The 17989-nt window shown below is 44.2% G+C and overlaps 2 protein-coding genes across 3 annotated transcripts in view; one reads left to right on the plus strand and one right to left on the minus strand.

The window, feature by feature from the left end:
* Nucleotides 1-71: 71 nt before the first annotated feature.
* tysnd1 (trypsin like peroxisomal matrix peptidase 1) lies at nucleotides 72-5670 on the plus strand. The gene is made up of 4 exons (XM_030441839.1): nucleotides 72-1413; nucleotides 2288-2418; nucleotides 2567-2752; nucleotides 2940-5670. The coding sequence occupies exons 1-4, from the start codon at nucleotides 335-337 to the stop codon at nucleotides 3140-3142; spliced, it is 1599 nt and encodes a 532-aa protein (XP_030297699.1). The 5' UTR covers nucleotides 72-334; the 3' UTR covers nucleotides 3143-5670.
* A 553-nt stretch (nucleotides 5671-6223) lies between these two features.
* Nucleotides 6224-17989, minus strand: part of spock2 (SPARC (osteonectin), cwcv and kazal like domains proteoglycan 2) — a 34967-nt gene continuing 23201 nt past the window's right edge. For both annotated transcript variants that reach the window (XM_030441841.1, XM_030441840.1), the window contains 8 exons: nucleotides 14215-14329; nucleotides 13746-13851; nucleotides 12021-12129; nucleotides 11728-11862; nucleotides 10293-10511; nucleotides 9712-9774; nucleotides 7797-7928; nucleotides 6224-7212 (listed from right to left, as the gene is read on the minus strand). In XM_030441841.1, coding sequence (XP_030297701.1) covers nucleotides 7067-7212; nucleotides 7797-7928; nucleotides 9712-9774; nucleotides 10293-10511; nucleotides 11728-11862; nucleotides 12021-12129; nucleotides 13746-13851; nucleotides 14215-14329 — 1025 coding nt within the window. In that variant the 3' untranslated portion in view covers nucleotides 6224-7066. The remainder of the gene's footprint in view (nucleotides 7213-7796; nucleotides 7929-9711; nucleotides 9775-10292; nucleotides 10512-11727; nucleotides 11863-12020; nucleotides 12130-13745; nucleotides 13852-14214; nucleotides 14330-17989) is intronic.

The raw sequence follows: 17989 nt of genomic DNA on the forward strand, positions 1-17989 counted from the left end.
TTTCCCATTGGCTCGGAACTGTTCATGTGCACATTCTGACCAATCACATTAATCAGTAGGTGTCGGGTTGTCTGTCGCTGACCAATGACACTCAACCAGGAAGCGATGCGGCAGAATTACCAAACACTACAGTGAACACTATCAGCGATATAACTGTGAGTTTAAACCCGGAGAAAGACTTCTAGAACTGCCTACTATGGAGGTTTGTTTTGTCGCCTCACCACCGGACTGTAGCTGATATGAATGTGCTGCTTCTTAACGGTTTTCCAGTATCTTCAAGTTGCTCAACACCGTTGTTGACACATGGCTAAAGTCCACCTGTGCTGCTAACGACATGGAGGTAAAGGAGGTAGAGAAGTGTTGTTGTGTGGTCAAGGTGTCCGAGGCTTATTCCCCAAAGAAACCTGTGAGCTGCAGCGGAGTTCTCATCCATGCTCACACTGGGACAGTGTTATGCCCCGCTCTCCCGTTTTCCCGTCTTATCACCGACACGGAGCCCCTCTCTGCTGCTGACCACAGGTTCCTGTCACCCCGCAGCTTCAGTGAGAAACTCAAAATCCGCGTCAGCTTTCCTACTGGGCGAGATCTGGACAGCGGCCAGTCGGCCCATGGAGAAGCATCCTCACCCTCCAGAAGCAAAACAACACGTCACAGAGAGGTTTCAGCTGAGTTGCTGATGTTGGTGAACTGCCTGGAGTTCAGACAGGCTTTCCGGGCAGTTTTCCAGGAGGCTGACCAGTGGCGTTTCCCTGCAGATGAAGAGAGTGAGGAGCTGATCAGAGATGCCCAGTTCCTCAGCTGGTTCGCTGTGCTCAAGGTGGCAGACAGCTGCCAAAACTCAGGGACTAGTATACCCTGGCAGAGCAGCCAATCTCTCCAAAAAGGCTGCCCTGTCGTGGCATGTGGCTCACCCTTTGGCTCCCTCTGCTTAGATCTCTTCATCAGCACCCTCAGCAGGGGTATCGTCAGTAACCTTGCAGGAGAGGACAACGCTGTCATCCTCACAGATGCCCGGTGCTTGCCAGGCACCGAGGGCGGGGGGCTATTCGTGGTGAAAGGCTCAGACAACGTGCGTCTCATTGGACTGATCGTGTCACCCTTTGGATGGAAGGCCAACGAGTGGATAGGCCTCACTCTTGTCTGCTCCGTCCACTCCATCTTCAGGAGCATCATCGGCTGCATGAGCAGTCAAGATCCACTCCGAGATGTTTGGCTCCATCCAAAAGAGGCAGGCCTCCACATGTCTGCCACAGCCCATGAGACAAAAGCTGTCAAATACCCCACCGTGTGCCTTGTGGACAGTGGACACTTCTGGGGCTCTGGGGTTGCTGTCGCCTCTCGGCTGGTTGTGACCTGCCGGCATGTTGTCAACGGGAAATCGAAGGTCAACCTGAAGTTCCATCACCAGGACAGGTGACAACACATTGTCTTCACCTATTTGTGGGCTGTCAGGCGCTCCCTAAACACACTCTTCTCTGTACAGGAGAGGATTCGAGGTTAATGTTTATCCAAAAACACATTAAAACATGTCTTTAAGCCTCTTTTCACTATTTTTGATAACAAAGTAAGTAAAACTAAGTCAAACGTTGTAAAACTGGTAGTCTCGTTGAGTGGATGAACAGTTTTATTGTGTTTTTAGGTTAACTGTTCCTTTAATCCCTTTTCTTTTAAAGGGTAACACACCCCTGATTCACCCCCCACAGGCGCTTTCTGATTTGAACTCACTTTTGCTGATTGATTGGACCTCTTATCAGGACAACGGGTGTTTTTCAGAATGCTAACCTGTCTCTTTTATTTCCTTCATGTCTTCCACCAGTCTTATGCTGCGTTTCAGTCAACGGCGGTGGTCAGAGTTTCCTAGATTACATTTCTGACATCTGACCTCAAAGTGTTCCGGGTGCACAAAAGTGAAACTTAACAAAAACCTTGGCTGAAAATATTATACATTAAACCCTCAGCTGTGTAGCCTCCTTGCAGATATTAACAAAATAGAGTAGGAAAAGTTAAATATAAGGTAACTACTTGGAAATGTATCTAAATATAGACAATGTCTATGTCATGGCAGGAGATAGGGCATGAGAAAGCACAAGCTGGCAAAATGAAAAGCACCTTGTATGTGTACTGTGTTTGATTGGAATCTCCCTCAATCTCCTGTACTAATCTGTGTGCAATTTCTTCATCTTGTGGTTCAATCAGCTAGATTCATTAAAAATGCCTGTGTGGGTTCAAGGTCTTTTAGGAAGCTTCAGTGTGTCTCACCACAGTGTGTATTTTGTCTATTTCACAGAGTCTGTGATATTGTGGGTGATGTGCTGTTTTCCACCAAAGCCTCTTCACCCTACGATATGGCTTTGTTGCAGTTGAGAGACTCCCCCGCAGAGGCTGCGGTCCCTCGAATGGCTCAGCGTTTCAATCCAGGTCTGATTTCAGTCTCCTTTAGTAGAAACAGTAGAAATGTTTTTTAGAGCATCATGTTGCAGCATATTTAATGTCAGAGGAGAGTTTAGTTCTTGACACAATGAAACGGTTGTAAGATTGTTGTTCAGCGTGGTTTCTCTGCCTACAGGTGATTCTGTAGTTGTGGTTGGATACGGTGGGTTGGGTCGGAGCTGTGGCCCCTCCATGACCTGCGGTGTCCTCTCTAAAACTATTAGTTTGAGTGACAACCCTGTCATGCTTCAGACCACTTGTGCAGTACAAGCAGGGACCAGTGGGGGTGCTGTGGTGCGGAGATCCTCAGGAGAGCTGCTGGGTAAGAAAGGAACTGCAGCTACCAAATGTACTCTTTTTGATCAGTGGGGGGCATAAGACGACCACAGAACACTGCAACAATGCAGCACATGTTTGGAGAAAAGGCAGCTACACACATCTGATTGCTCAATCTGCACTGCTGTATTTGCTATTTTAAGATAATATAATGGTAATTTGCTGTTTTGCAGGTATAGTGTCCAGCAACACAAGGGACTTTGCTACCAATGTGACCTACCCGCACCTCAACTTTAGCATCCCAGTGACTATTTTCCAGGGATTGTTGCAGCGCTTTCACCAGACAAAGGATGTCAATGTGTTCAAGGTGTTGGACACCCCAGAAGAAGAAGTTAGAAGGGCGTGGAGGCTACAAGTTGGTCAAAGCAAACTATAATAGAGGACCACTGCACCTTTAAACACACTTGATTAAAAGATGTTATATAGATTTGATGTAAATCACATTAGATGATTAATTTGATATTATGTGTGATTTTTAAAAAACAAAACGGGCGTTTTAAAATGTATAACTTTATATGTTTCGTATGTCAGTTTGTTACACAGACACAAAGCCACATATATGCAACACATGCAGCTAAAACAACAATCATTAATTCTTAATGTTTGCATCCGGAGTCATGCAGGAAATAGTGTGAAATATTTATAAGACCACAAACAAGTTAATATTACTTTAGTTTCTATGGAGAATGTATACATGAACTATAATGCCCTTGAATTAATAAAATAGTTTATTCTGGTGACACTTCGACGTAGGCTGGGTATATTTCTGTCTACACTCGTCACAAATTACCCACATTATGACAACCAGCATATAAAAGGAAGATAAGTAACGCTAGAAGGCTGAATAAAGCAAGAGTAATTACCCACATCTCTCCCAAAGCAACAGATAACATTGTGATCCCATTAAGTACACCAGGTTTCACATGTAACATCTAAGATTCAGTTATTTTGCATTGACAGCATCGAGAAAAGATGGTGCACTTTTCCTGGAAGCGTGTGTCAGAATTTACACCTGCTTCTGTTACATATGGCTTGTTTTTTTCACCGGGCAGGAGGAATATTCAGCATAATAAGCTGACAGGTTGCTGAGCATGATTGGTCCCTTTGGGTAGCCAGAAGACTTTGCTGCTGGTATCAGGTATTCAGACATCTGTTGGCAGGTATACCCACTCAGGCTAACATATTTAAGGTTTCACCCACTGGGACATTACTGCTACTGATTTCCATTATCACTGAAACGTGAAGCCGAGAAATGACATTTCAGAGGATTGGTTACTGTCAGTTTTTACAATGCTAAGACAAGCTTTCCTGATCCTGGCTCCCAAAGATGTGCATGCACTGTGACATACTGTGAGGTTTCTATTTCACTGTTCCCAGACGGAATAGTTCAAAGAGGAGAGGCAGGAGCAATGTCCCGGGGAGGCTGAGGAGAGAGTTTTCTATAGGCATTGTGCTGTTAGAAGCACTCATATACAGACCTGGGTCTGTATCTCATTTCTGCTGGTTTCTCATAGCTATAAGCTCCACTCCACTGCAGAATGAGGTAGGGCAAGAGTACAAGTGAACTGACAACACATTCTGCCCCTCAGAGGATACAGAGTTATAGCATGTCTTTGAAATGGAAATTTTAAGATAGGCTGCAAAAGTTATATTGTTTTACCTCAATGTTTAAGTTTTAAAAATGTAGTTAAATGTACTTTATAACTTTTCTTAAAGTGGTTAAAGGGAAGTTTAATTTTGTTATTGATTCTGCCGGCCCCTGTGGACAAGAACAGAGTCAATTTTGTTTTAATGCTGTACCACCAGACAACAGCGCAGCTTTTTTCTGGCTGTGACCCTCAACTGGTCATCGGCACTCCGCCGTTAGAAACATTTAAATATTTTTTTACTTATTCGACCTGGTGACTATAAAGAAATGGCTAATCTTCTGTATGATGGTCTCGTTTGCTCAAGTAGGTCATATAAAGGGATTGGTACTAAATTGAGACTTTTTGACTCAAGCGGAAGGTTGAAAATGACATGGATTAGTTTGTTACCTGATCTAAAAATCCAGCACATCATACAACTGGTTGATTATATCTGTAGCAACAGAACAATTTTAAACCATAAATACAATGAAAGAATTTATTTCTATGCACAAAGCTCTGACCTACTTGTCGTTGGTGCGTCATCAATTACAGAAATTGCTTGAGGGAGACTTTGGCTCAGGGACGAGGGTGAAGTAATGACGGGCTTTGTGGTAATTAGAGCCTAACCGATATTTCAGCATGGCTCATATTATCTGACAAATCTGGCTAACCAGAAACAACAGTCAGGATCATGGTTAGTGCCTCACACTCACAGCATTCTCATGGTAGAACAAGAGGGAAAGTCTGAGGAGCACCAAAGTCAATAGGCTTCATCCTCTGGACACCAGTAATAAAGTAATTTGAGATATTTCATTCGGGACCGGAGTGGATGACCAACTGACCAAGCAACAAACCGACAAATACCGACAGATAGACAAACATTACATAGAGCCGTTCTGCTAAAAACACAATCATATACACTTGAATTTAATGGAAGAATAATGAAATGATTTGTCAGTACAGACTTTACTGTAAAATGTAAAAGTAAAGTTTTACCTTGTGGGATGTGGATGTGGATGTGTTTTAATGACTTTTGGCATCCTCAAACTTTTCAGACAGTTAGTGTAATCATCAAATAAAAAAAATCTTGTTCCAGCCCTAACCATATTTCTTTTAAGCCATCAAACTCAGATGGTTTGTTATAGTGCACATATTAGCATGCTAACATACTGAACTACGATGATGAACACGTTCAGCCTGCTGAACATCAGCAGGTCATTGTCATTGCAAGCATGTAAGCATGCTACTAGTGATAGCATTTAGCATGACTCCACAATTTCACATCATTGAGATGTTTGGGGCAATACTGCTGCATATGTGGCTAAGTAAGTTGCATTGTGGGTAAAAAAAGATGATATCTTTGGTTCTGCTGTATCTGTTTTGATCATTTGTCTTTAAATCGTCGATAATGAGTACAACAGTGTTATATGAGTACTGCTTTCCGGAACCTGGTACATTACCCACAATGCAACTTTGAAACAGAGCGACATCACAAGGGGCAATACATCAGATTACATGCTACTTCCTCTGGAGCCAAAAAAGGCTTTATACTACTTTTTCCTCTCATGCAGAGGTACTCCCCAAGGTACCCATACTTTAATTTGTAAAACTGTAAGAGTCACCCTTTAACACAGCCTGACAGCGCTTGCTAGAATGGCTAGAATGGCTTTAAACTCTCGGCCTCGCTTAAAGTCAGATATATAGATCAATATCAGCCTTAAAAACCTAGTGTAAGCTGAGCAATCTTTTTGAATTGGCAACACATGACTGCTGTACACATGACAGACCCTACATGACAAGGAGAGAGAACAAACGCACAGACTCAGATGTACGGTGGCCAGCTGGGCCACTTAGACCAGTTTATTTTATTTTTTTTATTAAACACAATAATTGATCCACATTATGATACGATGTACACTTTTCAACTGAGCAGTATATTCTGCTAGTCGAGGCATTGATAACGGGACTAATATGTGACAATCTGTCTTCTGATACACACATTATATACAAGCTAAAGAGTGATGCGTGAGAAACCTTTTTTTTTTATTTTTATTTTTTTCATAAGTCATGAATGAGACAGAGCACTACTGTCACATACGAGCCGAAGCGTATGACACAAAAAGTAAATGGGTGCTTTTCAATACTCTCACGAGGCTTCCTCTCTTTATCCCCAGTTTCCTGCCTAAAACTGAAACTTTAGCAGAGGGAACAGATGAAAGAGGGCCAATTTCGACTACTGAAATGCACCCAATCTTTCTCCATATTTTTTTTATGCAAGCACATGACAAGCACCTGCCACTGCTCAAAGTCTCAATTATGCATCAGCTAAAAACTGCTCAAAGATGGTTCAAAGGACAGACAACAGAAGAGAACAAAGATTCACAAGAATGGGGGACAAAAATCTTGACACCAGCCCCAACATTTCCTAATAGTGATATTTCCCCCTTCCCCTGCCCTTTTTAAGAACATCCTGTAACATTAAATACCCCCATTACATATGCGTCCTCCCTCTCCCAACCCGTGCAACCCTCTCCCTCGCTTTTTCCAGTGTTGTTCTGAGTGTGAGAGCTTCACCGCGTCCATCTCTTTGAAGGATTTGTCTGTGTTTGTATGTGTGTGTGTGTGTGTGTGTGTGGGACCATCAAGACGCTCCCGTATAGACGCTGGACTGGTTACCAGATATATCCCCCATCATCCACCTCTCCCACCTCTCCCTCTTCCTCCTCAGCCTCCTCTGCAGTCTCCTCAGCTTCTTTCTCTTCCTCGTCCTCCCATCCGACCCCGCTGCCCAAATCTCCTGAATATGCCATTTCATCATCTGCAAGACAAACAAGACAGAAAACAGATTGAATTATCCGCTGTGGCCATCTTGTGTATTGTAATTACTTCTGTTCAGTGTGTCTTCCCCTCAACTTTGATGGATTCCTTTCTGTACCGATGAGAAATGCCAAAATCAATTTAAAAACATTGACTTCTATGCCAAAAAGGAAGGGGCATATGTTTGACTTTGTCTGGATTTTAATAGCTATTTCTAAACCTTGCCAGGGGACCCATTCTTATCAGGCGCAGGTTCAGTCCAACCAGTCCTCATTTATCTTGAAAGACTTTTCTCACAGCGACAAGCGGCGCTTTAGAATGCAAATGACTTTGGACACATGAATGTGGCACTGGTCCCTGCAGTGAGTTATGTTGCAGTGGGCCCCAGTCCTTTAACATAAAGAAAGCCTTGTGCAGAATGTGTGTGTGTGTGTGTGTGTGTGTGTGGGGAGGGTGCTGCGGAGAAATGGGCCAATCTGCAGCGGACATTTTGAGCTGTTTTTTTTTTTTTTCTCCTCGCTGCGTTCAGCTTTCAAGTCAGAATTCTCTTCATATATATTGACAGCTGAAACCTATGTGACTCACCGCAGTCTGGCTTGCCACGAATCCTAGATCCGGCCACTTCTCCTCCGTTTTGGTCAACACACCAGCACTCTCCCCTGTCGCACTGCTGCTTCCTGTAGTAGCCGTCCTCATCACAGCTGGGGATGAATCGACCTGGCGTTGGCACGCAAAAATAAACAACAGGAAGAACAGTCAGCCTTACATACCTTATAAGACCCTGCATGTCACATAATCTCTCAAAAGCCCGTGAATCATGCCTCATTACACATGGCACCGAGCCCAAGTGAGAACCTAATGCATGCAGCATATGTGGCAGCCAATTTCATATTCCATGAATACAAATATGTTCTAGGAGCAAGATAGGGGTGAATAAGTATAAAGTCAGCATCTTGCAGCATGTTGGGGTGGTGTAGAGGAGTGTGTGTGTGTGTGTGTGTGTGTGTGTGTGTGTGTGTGTGTGTGTGTGTGTGTGTGTGGGGCGGTTAGCTAATCATCATTCTCATAAGGGAGGAGAAGAGATTGGAAAGTTTTCAATTTGTGAAGCATTACATGAATATGAAACACAGCCTGTGTTCGCGCATGAGGAAAATCTATCGTAGTTGCATTTATCACTGAGGTAAAACTTAACTGAATGGGCTATTCTTCTAAAAGCGACGGTTCAACCGAAGATCAAACAAATTAAAAATACATACTTTTCAAATTCCCTCTAGTGCTGTTTATCCATCGAGATTGTTCGGTGTGAATTGCCAGAATTTGGGGATATCTGCCATAGAGACCTCTGCCTTCTCGTGAATTTAATGGAACTAGATGGCACTCAGCTATCTGATAATAGCATGCCAAAACTCAATGGCATCCCTAGTTACGCGAGACAATCCACAGACCTTGTTGTGAGCAGTTTCATGTAGGAACTGTTTTCTTTGCGCAGAAAGAAACATGGATGAGCTCATGACTGCCCGGGATGTGAACATTACTGGCGTCCTCTTCGACCGAGATGTAACGTAAACTAGCCTATTTAGTCCATTAGCAGATGCACGTGACCTTATTTTCTTCCATATTTTCACAACTCGCCAAGTCACACTAAAACAATCTAGACGGATAAACAGCACTACGGGTCAGAAGAAATATTAATAATGTTTGATTTTGGGTGAACTGTCTCTTTAAGGAGGGTAAAGCCTGATTCACGGTGGGGTGCTCGACACTTGAGTGTTGCTCGATAGAAATCAAAGCGCCGGGCAAAATGTTCAATTCATACTTCTATGAAAGGTTTTTGGGTGTCTCCATGGTGACCAGACGCTGTACTCCAGCCGCAAAAGTGACCGCCCAATCACACTGCACGAGAAATTATGACAGCGTATACAGCGATACAAAAGGTTCACGACAGGAGAGGGAACTGTTGAGCGACACTTTATTCTGTTGAATACGCTATTTCTGTCGAGTGTCAAACACCCTGCTGTATATTAGGCTTGAACTGGCATACTCCTCATATGATGGTAATATTTCAAAGACAACTCTTATGTAAATAAAGAACAGTGTGACATTAATGAGACAAAACACAGAAAAACAGTGTCCGTCGAGTCTTTCCGGGGAACATCTGAGTGTTGAGCTGGCAGACTGCCCCCTGCTCGCTGCTCTGTGTCCTTGGAGAGTCCTGACTCAGAGCCCAGCCAGCCAAAATCTGCAGTGCGCACACATGCGTGCACACACATGTCCAAATACGCACACACACACACTCACAAATTCACCCGCTCACACATCCATGTAAGACACACTGACGGCTGCTCTGCTTTGCCGTCTGTCAGTATCCAGTTCTAATCCACAAGACTGATCAGGGACTAATCCCCGCCTCCTGCTTGTCGCCTGCTCGATGAAAACCCCTCGAACGGGAACGACAGATCCAATTGGGTTGAAATGCTCTTATGACGAGTCGGATACCTACCAAACTTTCTCTTGCCGCCGTCTTTAACTTGGATCCTCTCGAGTTCAGCCAGGCAAGGGGGCTCTTAAAAGAACAGAAAATTATGTTTTACAAGAGTAAACAAAGGAACAAAGGTGCACTCCTGGGCACGATTAAACACAGAACAGAGATAATGATGATCTAAAATCAAAGGTCAACAGTGAATTCAATGTTTTCTAATGATCTGCAAATTTTGAAATCGATTCCCATGTCTTTTCTTCAAGATCAGTGTGAGCTTGGGACTGAGACCTAGTTTCTGCTTGGCTGGTTGGCTGACAGCCCCGATCTCCCAGAGCTGTAGGAGAAACAGGCTGTCAGCGAGCAGCAGGAATGTTTTTAGCTCCTTGCGGTGACCCCTTCCCTACGGGGGGCAGGAGGATGAGTAGGAAGACAAATAGTGACGGACCGGCGCACAGCACAGAGGTGGCTGCACCTGAGGGCGGCCGAGCACCTTCAAGTTTCAATGCATGTGCCGAGGGAAATATGTCAGCACACGCAGCACGTGATGAATGTCTCTGTACGTACAGAGCATAAACCCCACAAAGCCTGCCCAGGATACTCACTCTCTCTCCAGAAGCAGAGGCACCACTCGGCAGTGGACACCTTGCCGTCCCTGTAGGAGTCGCAGGAGTTGAAGAAGGGCCGGATGCACACCTCGTACTTGTCCAGGTTGATGGCAGCCAGCTCAGCTTGGTCCAGGTACAGGTCACTATTGGTGTCCAGCTTGGAAAACATCCAGCCTATGGAGTCCTTACAGCTGGCCACCAGGCTCCTGTCCAGCACTGCAAACACAAAGACAGACAAACAAACATTTCTTATCAGGGGACAGCTGTACAAATGGAAAATGAAACCATGCCAGTGTGCTCAGAAATATCTGAGCTGTTTCCAATACAAATCCACCCGGTTATTTTCTGTCACTTGTTTCAATGAAAAACTTCCGTTTCTTAATGAAAATGGCTTTTGATCTTATCATTATCGTTATTTACCACGTAAATCTTTACAGCCTAGTTAAGACTTGGGGCCAGATGCATAAAGCATTGTGTAGATTCACGTCTAAAACTATGCGAACGCACAAAGGCAGTCATGACCTCATAGCCGACACAGCATGCTCCTGTTTGTGATGCAGCACTGTCTTGATTCATCCACCCGAAAAGCTACTGAAACCTTTCCGAGAGCTGCAGAAAACACGACAGCGGAAGCATCACCAGCGGAATCATAAAGCAACATTTTCGAGGATTTTATTCTCCATTTTTCACTCGGCGCTCCAATACGAGTCATGCAAGTTTGGTACACGGATGAACCTCAGTCAACTTTCCCCTTTCCTGTGAAACTCATTTTTATTTTGTCGGATGTAGAGAGTGCAGTAGACCTCACCGTCAGCTGAATATAGACCACAATGTCACCAAAGACACCGATGTTTGTTCAAAAGTAACATTACAATGTAAGGTCACAAGATCCTGGAACCATGACACTTTGCACTTTTTATAGCCGCATGTTAAAGGGGCTCTGTGGAACTTCTGTGTTAAGCTGGAAGCCGTTAGTTTGTGCTAGTGGACTACATTTCCTACCTACCATTAGCTTCTGTTGCTCTCTCTGCTAGCAGAGCGACGAGAGGCACTGAGACAAGGCACCCGAGAACGAACATAAAGTGCTGCTGGATTGTCTTATTTGGAATCCAACCCATTTCTAAACAGGACCCGTGTCGCCATGTAACTGCAGGATACAGTCACTCTTGCTCATCATTGCTACCTTCTTCAGCCATGTGAAAGGCCACAGGGTTGTTTATTTCAGAGGCATAAAGGGGTTTGAGGGAATTTTACATCTTCACAGAACTGTAGTGGCAACTTTATTGTTAGTGGTAGCTTGCAGGCAACAGCATCCATTGCCCCCGCAGAGATACAATAAAAGAGATAACATCACCAGTTTACTGCCTTTTTTAATAAAGTAGTTCTAACTCCCTCTTAATGCAGTCGGGATTCATGAAACAGTGGCTCTAACCTGATGTGGTGCTGGCTGCAGTGGTTCTGGCCCCGGACTTGCTATTGTTGTTCTGCTTGGCATTGGTCTGCAGAAGCTGGAACCAGTCCCTCAGACGCTCCCCGAGATCAGCCAGATCCTGCCCGGTGCAGCTCTCTGCAGAGGCCGGAGGAAAAAAATTTAAATTAGTCTCGCCCATTGTTGCGATGATGATTGCTTTACTCGTGTGTGTTTGAGACAGAAATACAAAACAAATAATAATAAGTAATATATATTTATTCTATGTCATAGCTGTTGTGTGTGTTTCATCTTACCATGTTTACTCTCCTTGGATGTCGGGGCGGCAGTTGGACAAGGACACAGACCTGAACACTTCAGGGTGAGATCCTTCCCCGTAAGACACGCCTGCTGCTCCAGCTTGCACTGCAGCACAAACACACACACACACACACATAGAGTGATTAACGCACACACACCAGTGACATCGACAAGGGGACACAAAGGTGAAGTAAAATGAGTTATTGCTGCAACACAGATCAAATATTCATGAGGGTGACGGACTGTATGCCTTAATTCAAATCTGAGATTTTCTCCTGAATGTGCTTTCCAACCTCACACAAGGTCAGGAATAGTGATCCAATAGACAAAGCATAAATCAATAAACACACGGGATTCTGTCACCACAAGCCCCCAATTGGTCCTTCTGAGGCCATATATCAGGGCTCTTCGTCTCGGTTTTTTTCCCCCTGAGAGGCTCTACACACCGCTCAGCTCTGAATGTGCAAGGTGTATGTCACTATTTATGCCACGATGCACGGTGCATTGCGTAAGCACGTTTTTAACATAAAGTCAAAGCTGTGAATAAATGTATCACCACCTCACTGATGCACATGTCGTTGTGCAAAGGTACTGTATTGCATTTCAGCCCAAACATTTCAACACATGTCTGCTGCCTAACCTACATGGGTACGAGGTGTTACGACCATTTTTAGCAATTCTGATCAACACAACACGCAGTATGTTACCACAAAGCATAGAGACCATATTGTCAAGCTGAATCTTCACACACACACACAAGCGTCCTTTTCACTTCTATACTGTAGGCGATGCTGTGCAGCATCACTGCCAGTGATTCCCACCTACACTCAGTGATTATCTACCTCCGATTCTTCTCAGAGAAATACACATGTTCACACCAATTAAGGCAAAAGAAACCCACAACAAGAACACATTTTTTTTTCCTATTTTTAAACTTAACCTGCCGTAATGGTTTTTGTCAACACTTGGAAGCAGCAGAAATGAGCTGCAAGCATGATACTGACGTTCAAACACCTCCGAAAAGTTTATGGATAACATTCCTGTAACTTGTAATCACTTGTACAGCCACAAGACAACAGCTGTGTTTATGTCTAGCTTTTGAAATGTCATGAAAAGAAAAGAAAAGAAAAGAAAAGAAAAGTAAGTTACACAAAGCGTAGCTTCATCAGAAGTAGACAGATTTAAACATGGCCCCCTGGTGACTTCAGTTTTGGTCTCCATGAAGGAAAATATCTCAATCTCGAACTGTTAAAAACTATTTCAATCAATCAGGCACAGGCAGGTAACACTAATACAGTCTAATACAACAGTATTAATCACACCTTCATTGAGGTTATGATGCTTTTTTCAGATGGTTTTGGAGAGGCTTTGATTCATCTTATACTTATTTTGAAGGATGCAGGTGTTTACTCTGCCCTCATTGATATAAATGGGAATGACAGTATAACACCTCTTAGTATGAATCAACCTACTTACCAGCAACACAGACTGCAGCCTCCAAGTCATTAAGTTTAATCAACGTCTCTCTGAAACAGTTTCAGCAAAAACTGAACATAATAACCTTCATTGAGGAAGGATTTATTTCAGGATTGTGAGACTTTATTGCAAATGTATGCAAAATCACACAGGAAATAATAAAACCGCTGTTCAGTGCAATGAATTATGTTCTGTTGTTAAGGTTTACATCAAATTCAGGTTGGTATTTACTGGCTTCAGTGTACCTTTGAGGCGTAGTTGTGTCCGTCTGACCCACACACAGGCCCGGAGGAGGAGATGGGACAGGGCTGACAGTTTCCATCAGGAGACCTGAGAGCAGGCTGCTTCAGTCTGCAGGACAGAGGACACACAAACACTTCAGCCTCGCGAGTCCAGCTGAGACAGCCACTGCTGTGCTAATTCAGAATGCAGACACAGCAGCAGCAACCTGGACATGCAGCAAACAGCCCCGCTCCGTGTTGTCTGAATGTATTAGCTTATCATTAAACAGCAGGCAGCCGTACCGCACTGGTCCACAAACAAGCTTTATTATCATCACTGTGGCTGACAGGGAAACACTTCCCTGACCAGCACAGGCCACCGACTGTAACTGGTTTGTGTTATGTAAGTGTGCATTAACAGAGAAGATTTTTGACTACGTGAGTGTGTTTCGGGACTTAAGTCAGTTCTTGCCCAGAGGCGGCACGCACTCACCTGTGTTCGAGCTTCTTGCGGTTGACGCATACAGCTCTCTGGTAGCCCTGGGCGATACACACCTTGTGTCGGCTGCACTTAACCTTTTGACAGGGGTCCTTGGTGGTGTCTACATCTGGGAAAGAAATAGAAAATGAGATGTATACTGTGGTATCCTCACTGCTTCACTTTTGACCCTTTTTCTCGATCCGTCTCTGCCCATCATTCCACTTTTCACCAGCAGCCACAAATCCCAAATCTCTCTGCTCTATTTGCTCGTCGTTACCTGAGAGTCAGCCCAAATTATTGGAGCGGCGCTGAACTGTCTCGCACTCCAACAAATTAATTCTCTAAACACGAAAATCAAAAGCCATGCTTTCGAACAGGATAAAGTCGATTCATTTGTTTCTTATGAAGCTGAACTTATTTTCTATATGCAGGCAGCATACTTTATTTCTAATTTCTGAGCACTATATGAATAAATCCTACAAAAGTATCAAAAGGCTCCATCCATGGAGCAATGCAGACAATAGGTATTCAAAAACTGTACCTTAAAATGAGCCACCAGTACATCAGTTAGGACTGGTTGTGATGTCACAACTATACAGCCGTGGCCACAGCAAGGCCAAGGCTGCAAAAACACAGAGCCAATGCACTGATTTATGATAGAACTAGATAAGTGCAGTGGAGTTTAGTAGACCTTGTTTACCTTGTTTGTCTTTTATAATGGCGGTCTATGTCGAAAATACTTTTTTTCTGGGTCACATGGGGCCACTGGGACAAACTGGAAGCAAGTCTCTGTGGTAACCAGGACTTGATAAAACATTCATGGGTAGAGCTGATGCAGTAACACGGTGGGCAGTGCCTGCTCAGGCATGTGAGAGCTGACCAATCAGAGCAGACTGGGCTTGCCTCGAAGAGACAGGCACTCAAATGAAGCGCTCAGACAGAGGGTGAATAAGGGTGCTGCATCGTATAAGAAAAATAATGTGACATGAACAGTTTCTGGTGGAGACACAAAATAAAAGCATGAACAGGAGATGATCACAAAATGGGACTTTCAACTACATTTTCAATATTACACTTTAGGTGACATCCTAAGACGAATACTGTTCTTGATGCATGGCCAGCTCACTCCACCTCATCCATCACGTCCTCTGCTTGCACCTAATGCTGGACCGCATGTCAGCACCCCACACACACTCATATGTCACAGCTGTCTCCTCCTAGCGGGCCGCCTGGAGCCCGACCTGGATGTCACACTCTATTCTCTTCATATCCCCCAGCCTTTCTTCACCTACACGATCCATCAGTACGGCACAGCAGAACACGGCGTATTCACTGTTTCGGGTTTCATCCATACGACAGAGGTCCTTGTACTCAACCCCTGCTCCGACTGTATCCTGCTTTATGGCGCTGTTATTATTTAGCAGACAGGCTTAGGATCTCCTCTGTTGTCCTCTCCGGTGGCTGAATACATTAATGCTGCCTACATCACAGGATTATCGAAGCGAACCGACAGATATCTGATTTGAGAAGCAAATCCAAAACAATACACCCCCCTGTCAGGGCTGAGCTGGTTGTATAACCGACTGACTGACTGCTCTGACTGAGAAACAGTGAGGCTCGGAGGCATTAACGCCCAGACGCAGACTCCTCATCCATTTAGACTGTCAACAGCGGAGCCTTATTCTCCGGTCGGCCCGTTCCGAGTTGGCATTGATTGTGTAGAATATCTCAGTGTACAGTATCATACACATCTCCCAGCTTTTCTCTCGCTACTCTTTTGTCATTGCCTGCCCTCCTTGCAGGTTTGATGTTTCACCCCCCACCCATCTAATTCACACCAATGTATCAGCAAAATCGGGATGCAGCAGCCAATTAAAACCTGACGATACGTCCTGACACCCAGGAGGAGAAGGAGATCAAGGTACTAATGCGGATACAGCGCAGACGTATGGTATGCAAAACTATTTATTTTTTACAATCCATCCAAGGCAGATTTAACCAATACTCAGGCGAAAGAAATTAAAAGAAGCAGCACGCAAACGCAGAGCAGATAATCCTGCCTTCTAATAGCAAAACATTTGTAAATAAATCTTGTCAGTAGCGAGCGGCTACAATGCTGGCAAAGCTTTGTGTTGTGAGTACAGAAGCATAAGGTGGCTGCCTGAGCCTCATGTTAACTTAACAGGCTTCCACGGATTAAAGCAGTGCCTGCGATGATGACGTTTCCATAGCAACAGGCTCTCCGTGGTCCGGGAATCATTTCTGGGTTGACTGTGATTTGCAGCTCAATCTGGTGGTTCTGAGAACTCTCTCCCTCTCCGCTTTCTGTCTATCAATCTAGCTTTTCTTCCGTCTTTTTTCGCATTCCTTTGTCTTCTCCTCGGATCAGACATCTTCACTCTGCATTCGCACTCCCGCTCTGCTCTGCCGCGTTTGTTATTTTCCTCATCACATCCAGTCTTTTTCTGTTCAACCTCCCGATGCACCAACCTACTTCCAGTTTTACTTTTCGAGAGTCTCTCCTTCGGTATTAAACTAATGCCCGCAGCAGTAAACCTCTCCTAATTAGGCTCCCCGTGCTTCAGTCTAATCCAATCCCGATTTGCATGAGGTTTATCCCTGCAGATTGAGGATAACGGAAGTCGAGCTCAGGCCCGCATCCTCATCATGACCCTCTTATCTCCTATTTACACACTCAGTCAGTAATATCATCAGTGCAATCCTGTTTTCTAGGTAGCAGTGAAGCCAGACATGTCACTGGCATATCTACAGTTGTTAGTCCAGTTAATGCAAAAATAGGATTTGGATTCTCACAGTGATGAAAGATAACCAGCGAGCCGGGAAACAGAGAATGAAGGTCTAAACTTAAACCTCCGTTTATTGATTTTCTTGGCTACTTGCAGGCGGTGAAAACACAACCCTTACATATTGCAAAGCTGTGATGGTGAGAGCTGTTTGTGTACAGGAGCAGACATCGAGCAACATTAGCATTCATTTGGGGTTGTGTTTCTGCCCACCTGTCCAATATTCACTCTCCTTGTAGCTCTATTTCGGTCTCCACCAACCCCTGAGAAAAATGATCTGGCTGCTAAATCCTATGTTATGCTATGTTTACCAGCTGACTACTGCTAAAGAGAAGCGCGTCATTCAAAGTGAACCAAACAACACGGAAGTGACAGTGGCAATAGAGGCGTGACATGCAAGGGCCCTGACACAACTGGCTGACAATCAGCCATTTGGGCCACTGCTGAGCATCTGTGACCCTAATAGTAACAATCCTTCCTACAATGCTGGCACTAGTCAGCCCTTGCCAGCAGCTTTTTGGCCATCTGAGAGGGTAGAAATGACGGCGGAACCCGTCGGTGAGAGAAATCACTATGATTGGCTGTGAATCAGTGCATAAGAGGACAAACGGAAAAGAAAGCCCCTTGTTACTGTTGCTGTAGTATCCAACATTCTCGCCAGAACCAAAGTTCTGCTAAAGACAGTAAAAGGCTTAATTCGGCTGATGGGAACTGCAGAGTCAGGTGATGATTCAAACCTGTCAAATTCCACAAAAAAATTCGATTTTTACGCTAAATACTTTTACTTTCTTGTCTAGCGTTGGATGAGCAAATCAGTGCTGCTAAATATGAGGCTGTGAGTTCCTTTTTTACATTTTGTCTTTTAAACAAAACAAACAAATAGGACATTCATTGAAACAACAATGGTGTGGATCTTCTCAAAAAAATCCCAGCAAAAAAGTTATGTGTTTCCAGAAATGCTGACCATTCCAGTAAATGGCACC

Source organism: Sparus aurata, chromosome 15 (assembly GCF_900880675.1).
Source record: "Sparus aurata chromosome 15, fSpaAur1.1, whole genome shotgun sequence".
NCBI lineage: Eukaryota > Metazoa > Chordata > Actinopteri > Spariformes > Sparidae > Sparus > Sparus aurata.